The following is a 20,007-nucleotide window of genomic DNA, read 5'->3' on the forward strand; positions in this document are numbered from 1 at the left end:
CGATCCTTTTTCTTCAGAGATGCTCCTGACCCGCTGGGTTACTCCAGCACTCTGTGAAACGTCACCTATCCATGTTCTCCACAGATGCTGCCTGACCCGCTGAGTTACTCCAGCACTCCGTGAAACGTCACCTATCCATGTTCTCCAGAGACGCTGCCTGACCCGCTGCAGTTGTTTTTTCCAGGTTTGTGTGATGCTGACCAGCGAGGATGGTTTTGGAGTGACTGTGGGCTGGAATACCACAGTAGGTGTTTTGCTGTTATTCAGAATAGTTTCACGGCATCTCACACATCCAGGGAAGAGGGACTTACTGAAGAGACGAGGTTGCTGAGGCTGCAGCAAGCCAATAGTATTGTGCTGGTGTGTCTGTCTGTCTGGGACATTTAGTACTTGTGTACAGTGTGAACCCTTGATCTTCTGCATGGACTGGGATTGTTAGTCAGTCGTGACTGTATGCAGCAGCACTGCACTGCGACATTTACCGATTGGCATATAACAGTGTTGGTCTGTCCAATATTGAGCTGTGGCACAAGCCATTTAATTCATAACGCCAAATCATCACCTTCATTCATCAACCCTGGGACAGATTGCAAGTATCCAGAAAATATTGGCAGCTTCTTGATTTCCATCAGAAACTGATCATTTCATTCCACTTGCAAACTTACGTGGCCAAACAACAATCCAGTTCTGTCTTTGTTTGCTTATGCAGTATTTGTGAAGCATCTTGCTGTGGTTTTTTACATTAAAGATGCCACAATTTACTGACACCCCAGCTGGCAATAGAGTACAAAATCATGAGAGGAATAGATCGGGTAGACGCACAGAGTCTCTTGCCCAGAGTAGAGGAATCGAGAGCCAGACGACATAGGTTTAAATTGAAGGGGAAAAGATTTAATAGGAATCTGAAGGGTAACTTTTTCACACTAAGGGTGGTGGGTGTATGGAACAAGCTGCCAGAGGAGGTAGTTGAGGCTGGGATTATCACAATATTTAAGAAACAGTTAGGCAGGTGCATGGAAAGTTCAGATTTCAAGGGATATGGGCCTAATGTGGGCAGGTGGGACTAGTGTAGATGGGGCATGTTGGTCGGTGTGGGCAAGGTGGAACTAGTGCAGATGGGGCATGTTGGTCGGTGTGGGCAGGTGGGACTAGTGTAGATGGGGCATGTTGGTCGGTGTGGGCAGGTGGGACTAGTGTAGATGGGGCATGTTGGTCGGTGTGGGCAGGTGGGACTAGTGTAGATGGGGCATGTTGGTCGGTGTGGGCAGGTGGGACTAGTGTAGATGGGGCATGTTGGTCGGCGTGGGCAGGTGGGACTAGTGTAGATGGGGCATGTTGGTCGGTGGGCAGGTGGTACTAGTGTAGATGGGGCATGTTGGTCGGTGTGGGCAAGGTGGGACTAGTGTAGATGGGGCAGGGGCATGTTGGTCGGTGTGGGCAGGTGGGACTAGTGTAGATGGGGCATGTTGGTCGATGTGGGCAGGTGGGACTAGTGTAGATGGGGCATGTTGGTCGATGTGGGCAGGTGGGACTAGTGTAGATGGGGCATGTTGGTCGGTGTGGGCAGGTGGGACTAGTGTAGATGGGGCATGTTGGTCGGTGTGGGCAGGTGGGACTAGTGTAGATGGGGCATGTTGGTCGGTGTGGGCAAGGTGGGACTAGTGTAGATGGGGCAGGGGCATGTTGGTCGGTGTGGGCAGGTGGGACTAGTGTAGATGGGGCATGTTGGTCGGTGTGGGCAGGTGGGACTAGTGTAGATGGGGCATGTTGGTCGGTGTGGGCAGGTGGGACTAGTGTAGATGGGGCATGTTGGTCGGTGTGGGCAGGTGGGACTAGTGTAGATGGGGCATGTTGGTCAGTGTGGGCAGGTGGGACTAGTGTAGATGGGGCATGTTGGTCAGTGTGGGCAGGTGGGACTAGTGTAGATGGGGCATGTTGGTCGGTGTGGGCAGGTGGGACTAGTGTAGATGGGGCATGTTGGTCGGTGTGGGCAGGTGGGACTAGTGTAGATGGGGCATGTTGGTCGGTGTGGGCAGGTGGGACTAGTGTAGATGGGGCATGTTGGTCGGTGTGGGCAGGTGGTACTAGTGTAGATGGGGCATGTTGGTCGGTGTGGGCAGGTGGGACTAGTGTAGATGGGGCATGTTGGTCATTGTGGGCTAGTATGGCCGTCCAGCAAGGTTCCGCGCTGTGTAACTCTGTCTCTATGTTTCTATGACTATATGAGACAGGTCATACTATTTCCCAGCGGAGGACCAGGGCCATTGCCGACACTGATCATGGGGTCTTTGTGAAGAGGTGTGCAGATACTTTGTCCATGAATACCTCGTGGGTTTCAAGTGCTCGAATTCTGTTGGTGCAAATTCACCCTCCATATTCTGCCCTTTTACCAAAAAATACAAATCAACTCCTTGGGTGGCTGATCCCGATACCAAATCCATCTGCTAAGAATCGTCCCTTCTCCATCCCCTTTGTCATGTTTTCACATCTTACACCTCCTTATCTATGCACCTCCCTCTCCCCCGACATCAGTCTGAAGAAAAGTCTCGACCCGAAACGTCACCTATTCCTTCTCTCCAGAAATGCTGCCTGACCTGCTGAGTTACTCCAGCTTTTTGTGTCTATCTAAGAATCGTCACTGTTAGTTTACCACTGGTTCTCGGGGAACAGTTAGTTTGTTGTCCACAGAGGGTGGTGGGTGTGTGGAACGAGCTGCCAGAGGAGGTAGTTGAGGCTGGGACTATCACAACACTTAAAAAACACTTGGATGGATACATGGATAGGACAGGTTCAGAGGGATGGGGGATATACACAGGCAGATGGGGCTAGTGTAGAAGGGGCATCATGGTGAGTAAGGATGAGTTGGGCCGAAGGGCCTGTTTCTATGCTGTGTCACTCTGACTGTAACATTCCCCAAAGCCCCACCATGTACTGTGCATGTCCCACCCTTGTTTCCCCTCCCAAAATACATCACGTCAGATTTGGCAATTAAACTTAATTAACAATAAACTGCATCTGCCAAAGCTCTGCCCAATTGTTCAACTGTTCTGTGGCCATGAACAACCTACTCTCTATCTGCAATCACCAATGTTCATTTGTCTGCAGAATTACTCCTTATATCTCCCACATTTCCACCCATCTCATCAACATCTCACAAACATTACCGTTCCCACCCTTGACCTGTGTGGGACACCACTGGCCACACAATTCCAATCAGTTCAACAACCCTCCGCCACTCTCTGCCTCCTCTTAGAAAGCCAATGGGTCCACTGTAGAAACAAGGAACTGGTTTATATCACAGATAGACTCAAAGTGCTGGAGCAACTCAGCGGGTCAGGCAGCATCTCTGGAGAACAAGGAAGGATCCTGACCGGAAATGTCACCCATCCTTTGCCTCCATGGATGCTGCCTGAGCCGCTGAGTAACTCCAGCACGTTGTGTCTGTCTTTGGGTCCACTTTGTCAGTTGTGGTTTCCATCCCGTGTTGGGTGACTGGAATTATAATGGAAACATTGACACAACAGTGCGGCAGAAATATCTCTGGCTGTGATTTAAATGAAGTTCCAGAAGGAAATTTTTAAAGATTTTGTGAAAGGAACTGGGTGTTAAAATTAAGGTCACATGAATACAGATTGTAGTGGATCACAGACTGCTTTGAGAGAAATGCATGTGGAAAACCAAAATAACCTGTGCCAAAGATCACTGTACTTGTTAAAGACTCAGGCATCAAAACAGTATGTGATGATAAAAGGAGTAACGTGCAGTGATTAAAATAGACAGCATGATCAAGTTAAATTTCAAACAAAATCACAATAAAGTTTGGAGTGTTTTGTCTGGTTGTATCAGGTGTCATGTTGGACAAACAAAGAAGGGGCGGCACGGTGGCGCAGCGGGTAGAGCTGCTGCTGCCACAGACCCGGGTTCCATCCTGACTACGGGTGCTGTCTGTACGGAGTTTGCACATTTTCCCCCTGACCTGCGTGGGTTCTCTCCGGGTGCTCCGGTTTCCTCCCGCACTCCAAAGTCGTACAGGTTTGTAGGTTAATTGGCTTCGGTAAAGATTGTCCCTCGTGTGTGCAGGATGGTGTTATTGTACTTTTTTTTTTTTTTTTATATCAAAAAATACTTTATTCAAGTAATAAATATCCTTTACAAAACATCATTTTTTAAACAAACCCATCCGACATTTCCGGAGGTTACATATTCAATACAGGCATTTACTTAGACATTTACATACATTTACATACATATCCCTTATTTGGAGGGGCGTCTCTCTCCACCACACCCTGCCCCCCATGTCCAGCAGCGGAAGGACCCTAGACTGTGGTCCTCCCCCACAGGGCCTTGGCGTTGGCTGCACCGAGCTTCAGAGCGTCCCTCAGCACGTACTCCTGCAGTCTGCAGTGGGCCAGTCGGCAACATTCCTTGACGGACAGCTCGCTCCGCTGGGAGGTCAACAAGGATCGGGCAGACCAAAGAGCGTCTTTCACCGAGTTGATGACCTTCCAGCAGCACTCGATGTCAGTCTCGGAATGCGTCCCTGGGAACAGTCCGTAGAGCACAGAGTCCTCTGTGACGGAGCTGCTCGGAATGAATCGTGACAGGGGCCCCTGCAGACCTCTCCAGACTCTCCTGGCAAATCCACACTCTTTGAAGAGGTGGGCCACCGTTTCCTCTCCGTAGCAGCCGTCCCGAGGGCAGCGTGCGCTGGTAGTGAGGTTCCGGCGGTGCAGGAAGGATCTGACTGGGAGGGCTCCCCTCACCGCCAGCCAAGCCAGGTCTTGGTGCTTGTTGGTGAGTACTGGCGATGAGGCATTTTGCCAGACAAGCTGGGCTGTCTGTTCTGGGAACCACGCCACAGGATCCATGGAGTCATTCCCCTGCAGTGCCTGCAGGACGTTCCGTGCTGACCACTGCCCGATGGACTTGTGGTCAAAGGTGTTGGTCCGGAAGAACCTGTCCACAAACGACAGATGGTTCGGCAATGTCCAGCTGACTGGCACATTGCGTGGCATCTGCGCCAGGCCCATCCTTCGCAACACCGGGGACAGGTAGAACCTCAGCAGGTAGTGGCATTTGGTGCCCACGTGCCTTGGCTCTATGCTCCGCCTGATGCAGCCACACACGAAAGTGGCCATCAGAATGAGGGCGACGTTGGGCACGTCTTTACCCCCGTTGTCTGCCGACTTGTGCATTGTGGCTCGTCACACCCGGTCCATCGCCGACCCCCAGACGAAACGGAAGACGGCCCGGGTGATCCCCGTGGCGTAGGAGGGAGGGACGGGCCACACTTGCGCCAAGTACAGCAGCCCCGAGAGCACCTCACACCTGATGACCAGGTTTTTCCCCGTGATGGAGAGGGAGCGCTGCTTCCACAGCTCCAGCTTCTTCCCCACCTTGGCTATCCACTCCAGCCAATTTTTGTTACATGCCCCAGCCTTCCCGAACCAGATCCCCAGCACCTTCAGGAAGTCAGGCTTGATGGTGAAGGGGATGGAAGATCGGTCGGGCCAGTTGCCAAAGAGCATGGCCTCGCTCTTCCTGCGGTTTACCCTGGCCCCCGTGGCCAACTCAAACTGGTCGCAGACGCTGATCAGTCTGCGGACCGACCCTGGATCCGAGCAGAAGACGGCGACATCGTCCATGTACAGGGAGGCCTTGACCTGAGTGCCCCCACTGCCTGGCAGTGTCACTCCTCTTATGCTCGCATCCTTCCTGATGGATTCGGCAAAGGGTTCAATGCAACAGACGAACAAGACAGGGGAAAGAGGGCAACCCTGCCTGACTCCAGACCTGACGGGGAAGCTGTCTGATTCCCACCCATTAATTTGGACTGCACTACAGATATCGGAGTAGAGCAGTTGTATCCACTTCCTGATTCCCTCCCCAAAGCCCATTTTGGAGAGCACGTCCCTCATGTACGTGTGCGATATCCTGTCGAAGGCCTTCTCCTGGTCCAAGCTGACCAGGCAGGCATCCACCCGTCTGTCCTGCACGTAGGCAATGGTATCTCTCAGCAGCACCAGGCTGTCTGAGATTTTCCTGCCAGGTACAGCACAGGTTTGGTCCGGGTGGATCACCTGTCCCAGAGCAGACTTGACCCGGTTGGCGATGGCCTTAGACAGGATCTTGTAGTCTACATTCAACAATGTGATGGGTCTCCAATTCCTTAAGTCATTCATCTCCCCCTTCTGCTTGTAGATCAGGGTGATGTTGCCCTTCCTCATAGAGTCTGACATGCTGCCTGCTAGAAGTATATCGTTGTACACTTCCAGCAGGTCCGGGCCCACCCAGTCCCACAGAGCCGAGTACAACTCTGCCGGTAAGCCATCGCCTCCGGGAGTTTTACTCGAGTCAAAGGAATGGATGGAGCCAGTCAGCTCCTCCAGGGTCAGTGGTTGGTCCAGACTCTCCCGCTTGCTGTCGTCCAAGACTTCCGTGATGGAGGACAGGAAGTTCTGGGAGGCGGTGCTGTCTGTGGTCTTTACATCGTACAGATCCTTATAAAAGGATCTGCAGATCTTGAGCATGTCTGTCTGCGAGGATGTTACCGAGCCGTCCTCCTCCCTAAGGCTTTTGATCACAGAGCTCCCCCTGTGAACCTTATGGAAGAAGTAACGTGAGCACGTCTCATCCTGCTCAACATGGCGGACCCTGGACCGGAAGATGATTTTGGAGGATTCAGAGGTAAAGAGCCGAGCTTGCCGGCCCTTCAACTCTCTCAGTTCCTCCCTCACATCCACCCCTCTCCTCTGCAGAAGGAGTAGCTGCTGCAAATCTGTCTGGAGTTGACACAGTTCCCTCTTACCCTGTCTTGCTCTCTGAACACCTTTGGAGACGAAGAACTTCTTGATGTTCTCCTTTGTTGCCTCCCACCAGAGTGTCTGGGAGTCAAAGAGGGGCCTCACAGTTCTCCAACATGCGTAGTCCCTCTTTAGCTCCTTAACGTTCTCCGGGGTCAACAGCTCCACGTTTAGCTTCCACGTCCCTCTGCCCGCCTTCCGGTCCTCCTGTAGGTGACAGGTGGCCTGAAGGAGGCAGTGGTCAGAGAAGAACACCGGGGCGAGGTCGGTGTGTCTGACCGTGACGGCCCTCGATGTGAAGAGGAAGTCTATCCGGGACTGGGCTGAACCGTTTGGTCCTGACCAGGTGAACCGTGGCTGGACTCCGCCTGCAGGGTCACTGAAGGCGTCGCGCAGCTTTGCATCTTTGACCGTTTCCACCAGGAGTTTGGAGGTGCCGTCCAGTCTGTGGTTGGCACTGCCAGATCGTCCAGCCGCATCGATGATGCAGTTGAAGTCACCGGCCAGAACGAGCGGTCTAGACGTGGCCAGCAGCGTTGGGAGCTGCTGGAGGACGGCCACCCGCTCGCTCCACCTGGGTGAGGCATACACATTAATCAGCCGGAGCGGAGAACCACGGTACATTACATCCACCACCAAGAGACGACCCCCCACCACCTCCCTTACCTCAGTGATGGTGAAGCCCCCTCCCCACAGCAAGATCCCCAGACCGGACGCACGACAATCATTTCCCCCCGACCATACCGACAGTCCGTGGGGCCACCATCGCGACCACCTCCGATAGCAGCGAAGGTGTGGCAGCCCGCACTCCTGTAAAAAAGTCACATCCGCCTTTACCTTGGCCAGGTACTGCAAGGCGGATACACATCGCACAGTGCTCTTCACACTGCGCACGTTTAAGGATGCCAGTTTCAGCTCCATTGTCCTTTAGTGTCCCAGGCGATCCTCCCGCATGCCAATCATCTGGCTGAGTTCCTGCACATTTTTGTCGCACAGGTAGTGGTACAGGTTGGTGGCTTCCTCAGCACAGGGTGTATTTTCTGGCGAAGCCACTGCGCTGCTCCCAGTGTCCTGGAGCTGGGGCCCATTGGCCACTGCACTGCTCCCGGTCTACCGGAGCTGGGGCCCATTGGCCACTGCACTGCTCCCGGTCTCCCGGAGCTGGGGTCCATTGGCCATTGTGCCGCTCCCGGTCTCCCGGAGCAGGGGCCCATTGGCCGTTGTGCCGCTCACGGTCTCCTGGAGCAGGGGCCCATTGGCGGTTGTGCCTCTCACGGTCTCCTGGGGCTGGGGCCCATTGGCCGTTGTGCCGCTCACGGTCTCCTGGGGCTGGGGCCCATTGGCACTGCTCCCAGTCTCCTGGGGCTGGGGGGCAACAGACACGTTCTTTCTCTTACCTTCCTCCTCCCCCGTTTTCTTCCTCTGCCTCTGCCTCCGTTGTCGGCTCTTCCTGGTCGTCTCATCCTCCGATGCGGAGAGGCTGCTGGCCTCGTCCTGGGAGAGGACTCTTTTTTGGGACTTGCTTGCCCCCTCCGCCTTTTTCTCCGTGCGCACAGCCTTCAATGTTTTCCTCGACTGTACCACCTTCCATTCCTCCTCTTCCTGTTCCCCCTCTTCCATCGACTCACCCTCGTGGGCAGGGGCCTGGGGGGCTCTGTCCTGCGGTTGGGGGCTCCTGGTGGACGCGTTGTCCTCGCCCCTGCTCTCCTTTCCTTTTTGGACTTTTTCCGTGGTAGGAGGCGTCTCGTCCACCCTGGGGGTGCTGGCAGCGGCCCCTCTTATCGCCTGTGCATAAGTGCTTGCTCTTTTAGGGCAGGCCCTGTAAAGGTGGCCTGCCCCCCCACACAGGTTGCAGCTCTTACTCTCTTTACATTCCCTTGTCTCGTGGCCTTCTAACTTGCAGTTTCTGCAGACGACTGTCCTGCATTCTGCCGCCACGTGCCCAGGTTTGTTGCATTTCCTGCACACCCTGGGCTGCCCCGCGTACGTCATGTACCCCCGGTTCCCTCCGATAGCCAACACCGAGGGAGGGTGGATGATGAATCCCTTCCCGTCCACCCTCAGCTTCACCTTTACCTGCCTCTTGCTCGTCCAGATCCCGAACAAGTCCTTTATGTCCACGCAGTTCCCGGCCCCTTCGACGTAGCGCGCAAGGAAGGTGAGGACATCCACGACGGGCACATGTGGGTTAAACATGTGCACCGTGATCATCCATTCCCTCTGGGTGGGGAGGGTGAAGAGCGGCTGCACCTTCAGGAGCGACAACGGGGCTTCATCCCCCTTCTCCCGGAAGTCCTGCAGCAACTTCTGCCATCCCGCCGGGTTTTGGAAGGTAACGTCGAAATATCCGTTACCTGGGAAGTCCTGGAGGCAGAAGATGTCCCCGGCCTTGAAACCACAGGCCTCCAGCAGCACCTTCTTGATGAAGAGATCCCTTGAGAAAGGGTTCCCCTCCTTGAGGTCCTTCACCGATACTCGCAGGGTATTCCGGATACCCTGCCCTCCAGCTCCACTTGCTACTGCCATCCCACCTGGATAAGGGTGTTAGGTTGGTTACCCAACCAGCATGGATCCACCCCTAAACCAGACACGTGCTCCTGACCTCCGCTCCTCGTCGATGATCTAATGCAAATACTGCTCTTATACTTACACTGTTCTTATAAGAACATTAGATTGTGCCAGAACAGATACTACACTTGATCTTAGCCAATAGACTATAGATCGCTGGTGGACAGTGACTCAGTGGGCTGAAGGGCCGGTTTCACTCTGTATCGTTAAACTAAAGTAATAAACCTTTAAGCCAGGTTGTGTCACAGCGTGGTGTTGGACTAACGAGGTTGTATCACAGCATGGTGTTAGACTAACGAGGTCATGTTGGACTAACGAGTTTGCCTCTCCTTTCAGAGACTGGGGAATGTTACACATTTGGTAGTAACCAGCATGGACAACTAGGCTCCAGCACACCGCACAACAATCGTTTGCCGTACCTGGTCTCTGAGCTCCATGGGACAAAGGTCACCACCATCGCTTGTGGAGATGCCTTCACCCTGGCAATTGGAGCAGGTAAGTCAAGTAGGGGAAGTGCACAGAGAAGGTGGGCCTTGTTTAAACCCTGACATTTATTCAATGCAAATCTAGCAATGATGAGCAAATAAATATTTCGTGAAATTAACACTTAATCATTGATATTGCAATTGGTCTCCAAATACCTGCTGATAAAATAACACTAATTTTGATAAACCTATTTCTTTAAATAGCTGAAAGTAGCCGGATAATTGTTGGGACCATTGCATGGCTTGGTGGAATTTGTGCTCCACTTGTCTGATAAACTCCTGTTCACAATATTATGATGAAGCTGAACATCGTAATGTTGTTATTTGCAGAAATGCAAATCATTTGCATCAAAGACCCACTTTTTTACTTTTCTGCTGGCAGTTCTTGTAAACGCCAATAATCAGATAGTTTAGGTCAAACGCTTATTATTGTCACATGTACCGAGGTACAGTGAAAAGTATTCTGCCGCCTGCTATCCAGTCAGCGGAAAGACGATACGTGATTATAATTGAGAGGTCACAACTGCTCTCTGGTTGTGGTAGGATGGTTCAGTTGCCTGATAACAGCCGGGCAGAAACTGTCCCTGAATCTGGAGGTGTGCGTTTTCACACTTCTGTACCTCTTGCCCGATGGGAGAGGGGAGAAAAGGGAGTGACCGGGGTGAGACTGGTCCTTGATTATGCTGCTGGCCTTGCCGAGGCAGCGTGAGGCGTAGATGGAGTCGGTGGGACGGAGGTTGGTTGGTGTGATGGTCTGGGCTGCTGGCCTTGCCGAGGCAGCGTGAGGTGTAGATGGAGTCGGTGGGACGGAGGTTGGTTGGTGTGATGGTCTGGGCTGCTGGCCTTGCCGAGGCAGCGTGAGGTGTAGATGGAGTCAAGGGAAGGGAGGTTGGTTGGTGTGATGGTCTGGGCTGCTGGCCTTGCCGAGGCAGCGTGAGGTGTAGATGGAGTCGGTGGGACGGAGGTTGGTTGGTGTGATGGTCTGGGCTGCTGGCCTTGCCGAGGCAGCGTGAGGTGTAGATGGAGTCGGTGGGACGGAGGTTGGTTGGTGTGATGGTCTGGGCTGCTGGCCTTGCCAAGGCAGCGTGAGGTGTAGATGGAGTCAAGGGAAGGGAGGTTGTCCACCTCACAGAATGGTTTGTACGACACGATGTGTCGATCCATCCGTCACAACCCCTGGGTGTGTCTTGTCCCATTGTGGGAAATCAAACCAGCCCAGGACATGCACAGTGAATGGCAGCATCCTACACAGGTCAGCACCCTACACAGGGCAGCACCCTACACAGGGCAGCACCCTACACAGGGCAGCACCCTACACAGGGCAGCACCCTACACAGCGAATGGCAGCACCCTACACAGGGCAGCACCCTACACAGGGCAGCACCCTACACAGGGCAGCACCCTACACAGGGCAGCACCCTACACAGGGCAGCACCCTACACAGGGCAGCACCCTACACAGGCAGCACCCTACACAGGGCAGCACCCTAAACAGGGCAGCACCCTACACAGGGCAGCACCCTACACAGGGCAGCACCCTACACAGGGCAGCACCCTACACAGGGCAGCACCCTACACAGCGAATGGCAGCACCCTACACAGGGCAGCACCCTACACAGGGCAGCACCCTACACAGGGCAGCACCCTACACAGGGCAGCACCCTACACTGTGTTGTAGAGCAGAGGGATCTAGGAGTGCAGCTACATCACTCCCTACATGGTGTTGCAGGTAGTTAGGGTGGTCAAGAATGCTTTTGGTACATTGGTTCATTAGTCACGGTATTGGGTCTAGCTGTTGAGGCTGTATTTGGAGTATTGTGTTCAGTTTTGTTCACCCTGCTATAGGAAGGATGTTGTTAAGCTGGAAGCTGTTATATATTCTTTATTTCTTTCTATATTTTGCATCCACTAATACATTTGCTTCTTTGCATCCTCTGCTTTTTCTGTAACTTGTCCAGCTCACACTTGTGATGTGGCAATGTTGTCTGTTTTAAGCTGATTCTTTTCTTAACTCTAATTGGCAGTGGATGGATGTTTTTCTGTGGAGTTGGTAATTGAAAATTAAGAAGTGCATGTTTAAATAGTTGACTTGCATTAACTGCTGGCAAACCTTTCAATGTAATTTTTCAATCTTCAGTCAACTAATAGGTGCATAATTGACCTTGTTGAAATTCAAGGCAAGTTTTGAACTTAAATTACATCATTCTTATATTCAATGTAAAATTCTAGCATGTGTTGGAAGGAACTGCAGGTGCTGGTTTACACCGAAGATGCACAAATGCTGGAGTAACTCAGCAGGTCAGGCAGCATCTCTGGAGAGAAGGAATGGGTGACGTTTCGGGCCGAGACCCATCCTCAGCCTGAAGAAGAGTCTGAAGAAGGGTCTCAACCTGAAACGTCACCCATTCCTTCTCTCCAGAGATGCTGCCTGTCCCGCTAAGTTACTCCAGCATTTTGTGTCTAAAATTCTAGCATAGCGATTGGTTTTCCCAATTGGAAGACATGCAAGTAAAAGCCTGATGAATTCTCCTGTCACAAAGTAGTGTCCAGTCTGGTCAGTGGCATGCTGCTGGGTGCGGGGTGCTAGTTAACCCAAACGCTGTTTGCTTTCTCAGAAGGTGAGGTGTACACCTGGGGAAAGGGGGCCAGAGGACGGCTGGGGAGGAAGGAAGACCACACTGGAACCCCCAAACAGTTACACTTGGATGAAAGCCACCCCTACTTCATCACATCCGTCGCATGTTGCCACGGAAACACCTTACTGGCAATAAAACGTGAGCAAGCTTTTGGTGTTTTTCATTATTTGTATATCTGTTACATTTTCAGTTAAATGTGTTTCTTTAAACATTCTGTTCATAATGTTTACACGCATATTTATTACATTCCAAGGGTGTTCTTGAATCTGGCTGGAACCAAATTTATAGTTCAACGTGTCTATGACTTTGAATAGCAATGTTAGAGAGGGAGTTTAACTCAAAAATATCACCTTTCAGTTTTGCATCCAGGTCAAGGTGTGGTTATAGTGAAAAATAGTGATTGGCAGATAGTTGGACAAAGAACAGATGAAAAGACAAGAAATGTGAGAGAAGGTGTAAAAGTGAGTCCAGAGGAAGGAATAAAGGTGGAAGGGGAAGGGGGGTAATGGGTGTGCATCCATGTGGAGCACAGGGAACAGAGTGGGGATGGGAAGTGGGGGAGGGTGGTTGTTGGCAGGGTAGTTACCTGATATTGGGGAATAATAATAATAATAATAATAATAATAATAATAATGCATTACATTTATATAGCGTTTTTCATATACTCAAAGACGCTTTACAGGGATTTAGAGAACATAGGGAAGTGAATAAATAGATAAATAAGTAAACGAACAGAGAAAGGAGACAGAAGGTGAGGTGACCTTCAGTGGTTGAAGGCAGTACTGAACAGGTGAGACTTCAGTGATGTTTTGAATGTGGTGAGTGAGGAGGAGTCTCTGACGGTTTGGGGTAGTGAGTTCCAGAGGGTGGGAGCAGCGATGGAGAAAGCCCTGTCCCCCCAGGATCTGAGTTTGGTCCGGATGTGGGGGGATAGGAGATTGGCAGTAGCAGAGCGGAGGGTGCAGGTGGGAGTGTGCCTGTGGAGGAGGTCAGTCAGGTAGGATGGGGCCAGGTTATGGAAGGCTTTGTAGGTCATGAGGAGGATTTTGTACTGGATTCTCTGGGGGACGGGGAGCCAGTGGAGTTTGTAAAGGACGGGGGTGATATGGTCACGGATCGGGGTGTGGGTGAGTAGACGGGCAGCGGAGTGTTGAATGTATTGAAGTTTACTGATGATCAAGCGTTGGGTTGTAAACTACCTGAGCAGAATATGAGTTGCTGTTCCTCCTGTTTGTGCATGGCCTCACCCTGACAACGGGGATGTGATGATCAATGTTCCATTTGGATTATTACATTCATAGGTAGAGGAGGGCTTGATTTGCCAGATCAGTGTTCTGTGGCCACATTTCCCTCATCCTTTTTGATTGTTATTTCAAGCACACAAAGCCTTGGCCGGTGATGACATGGAAGCCTCGTTGGATTTGGAGTAAGTTTGTGTTTAGGGCAATGTTGCCAGTTCAGACTTTCATCCATTGGTCAGTCACTGAAAGAAAGCATGCAGGTACAGCAGGCAGAGAAGCAAGCCAATGGAATGTTGGCCTTCATAACAAGAGGAGTTGAGTATAGGAGCAAAGAGGTCCTTCTGCAGTTGTACAGGGCCTTAGTGAGACCGCACCTGGAGTATTGTGTGCAGTTTTGGTCTCCAACTTTGAGGAAAGATATTCTTGCTATTGAGGGCGTGCAGCGTAGGTTAATAGGTTAATTCCCGGAATGGCGGGACTGTCATATGTTGAAAGACTGGAGCGACTAGGCTTGTATACAGTGGAATTTAGAAGGATGAGAGGGGATCTTATCGAAACATATAAGATTATTAAGGGGTTGGACACGTTACAGGCAGGAAACATGTTCCCAATGTTGGGGGAGTCCAGAACCAGGGGCCACAGTTTAAGAATAAGGGGTAGGCCATTTAGAATGGAGATGAGGAAAGACTTTTTCAGTCAGAGAGTTGTGAATCTGTGGAATTCTCTGCCTCAGAAGGCAGTGGAGGCCAAGTCTCTGAATGCATTCAAGAGAGAGCTAGATAGAGCTCTTAAGGATAGTGGAGTCAGGGGGTATGGGGAGAAGGCAGGAACGGGGTACTGATTGAGAATGATCAGCCATGATCACATTGAATGGTGGTGCTGGCTCGAAGGGTCAAATGGCCTACTCCTGCACCTATTGTCTATTGTCCATTGTTTATTGCTGTTAAACTAGATGAGGTGGAAGGAATGGGTTGGGAGAGGGTTGCAGGAGAGAACGGGCCCATTGAGGATTGGGGTGAATGGTTGGTGAGTCACAGCTGGGTTACACGCCTCTCTGACGGATGTGAGGAGCAGCAATGTTTGACACCAGGACCTGTTGAATTGGTGTTGACGTTAAGATTCTGAAGGCAGTCTACTTGTTCACCTACACATCATTGAGTTTAGATGGTGGCTCACCGACCAAGCAGGAGGGCTGCCGTCTGAGGTCATATGTTCATAAGTGATAGCAGCAGAATTAGGCCATTCGGCCCATCAAGTCTACTGTGCCATTCAATCATGGCTGATCTATCTCTCCCTCCTAACCCCATTCTCCTGCCTTCTCCCCATAACCTCTGACACCCGCACTAATCAACAATCTATCAATCTCTGCCTTAAAAATACTCACTGACGTGTCCTCCATAGCTTTCAGTGGCAATGAATTCCATAGATTCTCCACCCTCTGACTAGACTCTCCCACTCGTGGAAACATGCTCTCCACATCCACTCTGTCCGGATATGAGGCAGACGGCCAGCATGCATGGAGGCTCTGTGATCCTGCCACTCGATTGTGTGTGTGGGTTTGTGGCCTCCACTGTCACAAACCTCTGCAGATAGTTGTGGAAGGTCAGGGATGGCCATCTGTTGGATCTGTTTAGTTACCATTGAAGGACTATCAAGAGCTAATGGTGACCTGAGCAAGATGCACTGAGCTACAGAAACTCACACCTCCAGAGATGGCCACTCTCAACAAGGCAACATTCTGAGAATTTTGAAAGTGTAACAAGAAAGACCATAGAAAACTTTACAGCACGTGAACTGGCCCTTCGGCCCACAATGTCTATGCCGAACATGATGCCAAGACCATCCCTTACCTGCCTGCACGTGATCCATATCCCTCCATTCCTTGCATATCCACGTGCCTATGCAAAAGTCTCTTAAATGCCACTATCGTATCTGCCTCCACCACCACCCCTGACAGTGCGTTCCAGGCTCCCACCCCCCTCTGTGTAAAACACTTGCCCCCCACATCCCCTTTAAACTTTGTCCCTCTCATGTTAAAGCTGTGCCCGCTAGTATTTGATTTTTCCATCCTGGGAAAAAAGGTTCTGACTGTCTACCCTATCTTTCTCTCTCATCATTTTATGTACTTCTATCAGGTCTGCTTGCAACGTCCAGAGTTCCTGAGAAAACAATCCAAGTCTGCCAACCTCTTCATACCCCCTAGGCCATGCATCACTCCGGTAAACCCCCTCTGCCCCTCTCCCAGGACCTGGAACCCCCAAAGCCAGGCAGCATTCTGGTGAACCTCTCTGCCCCCTCTCCAACCTCTCCCTGTAGCTGGAACCCTCTAACCCAGGCATGACTCCGGTAAACCTCCTCTGCCCTCTCTGCACCATCTCTGCACCATCTCTGCACCCTCTCTGCACCCTCTCTGCACCCTCTCTGCACCCTCTCTGCACCCTCTCTGCACCCTCTCTGCACCCTCTCTGCACCCTCTCTGCACCCTCTCTGCACCCTCTCTGCACCCTCTCTGCACCCTCTCTGCACCCTCTCTGCACCCTCTCTGCACCCTCTCTGCACCCTCTCTGCACCCTCTCTGCACCCTCTCTGCACACTCTCTGCACACTCTCTGCACACTCTCTCCACCCTCTCCCAGTAGCTGGAACCCTCTAAACCAGGCATGACTCTGGTAAACCCCCTCTGCCCTCTCTGCACCCTCTCTGCACACTCTCTGCACACTCTCTGCACACTCTCTGCACACTCTCTGCACACTCTCTGCACCCTCTCTGCGCACTCTCTGCCCTCTCTCCACCCTCTCCCTGTAGCTGGAACCCTCTAATCCAGGCATGACTCCGGTAAACTACCTCTGCACCCTCTCTCCACCCTCTCCCTGTAGCTGGAACCCTCTAATCCAGGCATGACTCCGGTAAACTACCTCTGCACCCTCTGCAAAGTGCTCACGTCCTTCCTGTGATGGAGGTGACCAGGACTGCCCACAATACTCCACATGTGGCCTGACCGACCAAAGTTTTATAAAGCTGCATCATGACTTGCTGACTCTTATACTCAATGCCTCGGCCTATGAAAGCAATCGTAGCATATGTGAGGATATTAAAATGTAAGGATACGCTGTAAACAATACGTGCATGTTTTTAATAAACTGTTCATGAACAGTAAACATTTGATTGACATGCGCATGTTGCATTTTATTGTTGCAGCTTTGGGAGATGAGCCCATTGCAAGGTGACCTGGACGTTGAATGGGAAGTGCTGATTGTCCTCTCCATGGGAGGATGTCTGGTGCTGGATACAGCCAGAACAATGGGCAGCCAGAGGGAGTTCCCTCCATGCGTCAGCAGCAGGCTCTGGATAACCTCTTGAGCAAGTATTGCAGAATATTGAGTACAGTTGGCATTTGGGAATAGGCTTCAGCAACACATTACCACATCTATCTTCACATTCTGTTCCAATTACAACAAGCTGTACAATCATTTCCTTCTACCTTGACTGTAGCTTACTGTATGTTTCTTAACGCAACAGTTAAGGCGACAAATGCCTTTCTATACTTTACCAAAACTATACAAGTATTTGCAAGTGTTAGAAAACATCCCTGCAAATTGTGCTTGCTATAAATCTCCTTGGCATTTGTGTGAAATGGAGAGGGAGCTGTTAAACACAACCAGGTTCCTGGTGTTGGTGATGCCAGTAGGCAGTGCAGTAATTACATTAGTGACATGTAATATGGGACCAGAGGAAATCGCTGCAAATTAAATCTTCAGCTGCACAATTTCTGCACTTTTGTTATGACATTTTCTGGGACTTGCTCCAAGCTATTTTTGTAAAGAGTTTGAGTAGAAAATGCAATGGTCCTCACTGCCTCTATCTACTAAAGTCCCCAAATGCTCTCCACATTCTCATCTTCCCCAGAGATGCTGCCTGACCCGCTGAGTTACTCCAGCACTCTGTGAAACGTCACCTATCCATGTTCTCTAAAGATGCTGCCTGACCCGCTGAGTTACTCCAGCACTCTGTGAAACGTCACCTATCCATGTTCTCTAAAGATGCTGCCTGACCCGCTGAGTTACTCCAGCACTCTGTGAAACGTCACCTATCCATGTTCTCCAGAATGCTGCCTTACCCGCTGAGTTACTCCAATACTTTGAGTCTTTTTTAATGTAAACCTGCATCTGCATTTCCTTTTATCCACAATAGGTTGTGTAGGAAGGAACTGCAGATGCTAGTTCCTACTGAAGGTAGACACAAAGTGCTTGAGGAAGTCAGCGGGTCAGGCAGCATATCTGGAGAACACGGATAGGTGACGTTTCACAGTGCTGGAGTAACTCAGCGGGTCAGGCAGCATCTGTGGAGAACATGGATAGAAACATAGACATAGAAACATAGAAAATAGGTGCAGGAGTAGGCCATTCGGCCCTTCGAGCCTGCACCACCATTCAATATGAACATGGCTGATCATCCAGCTCAGTAACCTGTACCTGCCTTCTGTCCATACCCCCTGATCCCTTTAGCCATAAGGGCCACATCTAACTCCCTCTTAAATATAGCCAATGAACTGGCATCAACTACCTTCTGTGGCAGAGAATTCCACAGACTCACCACTCTCTGTGTGAAGAAATGTTTTCTCATCTCGGTCCTAAAAGACTTCCCCCTTATCCTTAAGCTGTGACCCCTGGTTCTGGACTTCCCCAACATCTGGAACAATCTTCCCGCATCTAGCCTCTCCAACCCCTTAAGAATTTTATATGTTTCAATAAGATCCCCCCTCAGTCTTCTAAATTCCAGCGAGTACAAGCCCAGTCTATCCAGCCTTTCTTCATATGAAAGTCCTGCCATCCCAGGGATCAATCTGGTGAACCTTCTCTGTACTCCCTCTAAGGCTAGGTGACGTTTCACAGAGTGCTGGAGTAACTCAGCGGGTCAGGCAGCATCTGTGGAATTACCAGGACAGTTCTGCTTATGGATTTAGGGAAGTAGGTAAAACCAGGCTGTGTGAGGCTGGGGAACGATAAGGTTGGAGGCTGTGGAGATTCTCCAGAGATACTGCCTGACCTGCTGATTTGCTCCTGCACTTTGAGTCTATCTTCACCAAAACGTTACCTGCTTTAAATTATTCGCCTTCACACTTGAGAATGAAAAGTGTTGGAGCAAGACACAACTCCAGCAGTGCGGTGGCTGGACAATCAATGGATGGAACTTCATTGGATCACAATGGTTCCAGGTTTAATGAAGGAGCCAAGGATGGAGGCTTGGAGAAGACTGCCCAAATGACCAGCTGCTGTTGTTGCTGTGCATCCACTTGTTTATGTACTTGTAAATGTAGACACCGTCCTCTATTAGAGTCATAGAGTGATACAGTGTGGAAACAGGCTCTTCAGCCCAACTTGCCCACACTGGCCAACATGTCCCAGCTACACTAGTCCCACCTGCCTGTGTTTAGTCCATTTCCCCCCAAACCTGCCCTGTCCATGTGCCTGTCTAACTGTTTCTTAAACGTTGGGATAGTCCCTGCCTCAACTACCTCCTCTGGCAGCTCGTTCCATACACCCACCACCCTCTGTTAATACCAATTCTGGATTGGTTCACGTGCCCTGCTGCCTCATATCCATGGCCATTTTACATTGATAGCAGAATGATAATAAATCATTCCTGTCTCACCATTTCATGACTCATTTCTCCAATTAAAACCGAATGCGTTAGCATCTGTAATGGAAGGTCCAGCCAGCTCAGCACTTTAGAAATCCTGCTTGCCCATGTACTCTCGCACATTTGCTTGTTAAAATTCTTACCTGGTTGTCTTTTGCACAGAAGGCCTTTAGTGCACAAGAACATCAATCTCTGTGTAGTCCACTTTATGCTGACAGGAGATTACATCTGGAATAATGGATGCCAATGACTGAGTTACTAAACCATGAGCCAATCACGAGAAGTGATAAACATCTCGCAACACTTCCCTATAGATGACTGTTTTGCAATTCAGTCTCTGGTGTCTGTACTTCTGCATTAAATGCGTATTGAAGATGGAGTTTAAGTATTAATGTTTCATCGAGCTGTGAGTCAGTGATCAATACCCATTGGCTGTTACTCATATTCTTTTGTTTTTGACTCTGTCACGTGAGGCTAAGTCTTGGGTCCAGTTGTGGAACTTGTCCTCCAACGGTGGCAAGTAGCACAGGAAGCTGGAATCTAGTCAAGGCACTCGCTCTGTTGCCTCATGTGGGGCTAAGGCTCCGTCCGCATTGACATATCACAGCTCTCGTCAGGGCAGTTCAGTAAAGTTTA

The 20,007-nt window shown here is 50.8% G+C and overlaps 1 protein-coding gene across 1 annotated transcript in view; it reads left to right on the top strand.

The window, feature by feature from the left end:
- Positions 1-19,779, top strand: part of nek8 (NIMA-related kinase 8) — a 63,216-nt gene extending 43,437 nt beyond the window's left edge. The window contains exons 13-15 of the mRNA XM_078422076.1: positions 9,708-9,866; positions 12,471-12,629; positions 16,930-19,779. Of these exons, the coding sequence (XP_078278202.1) occupies positions 9,708-9,866; positions 12,471-12,629; positions 16,930-16,958 (347 nt within the window). The 3' untranslated portion in view covers positions 16,959-19,779. The remainder of the gene's footprint in view (positions 1-9,707; positions 9,867-12,470; positions 12,630-16,929) is intronic.
- The last annotated feature ends 228 nt before the right edge of the window (positions 19,780-20,007 follow it).

This window comes from Rhinoraja longicauda, chromosome 26 (genome assembly GCF_053455715.1).
Source record: "Rhinoraja longicauda isolate Sanriku21f chromosome 26, sRhiLon1.1, whole genome shotgun sequence".
NCBI lineage: Eukaryota > Metazoa > Chordata > Chondrichthyes > Rajiformes > Arhynchobatidae > Rhinoraja > Rhinoraja longicauda.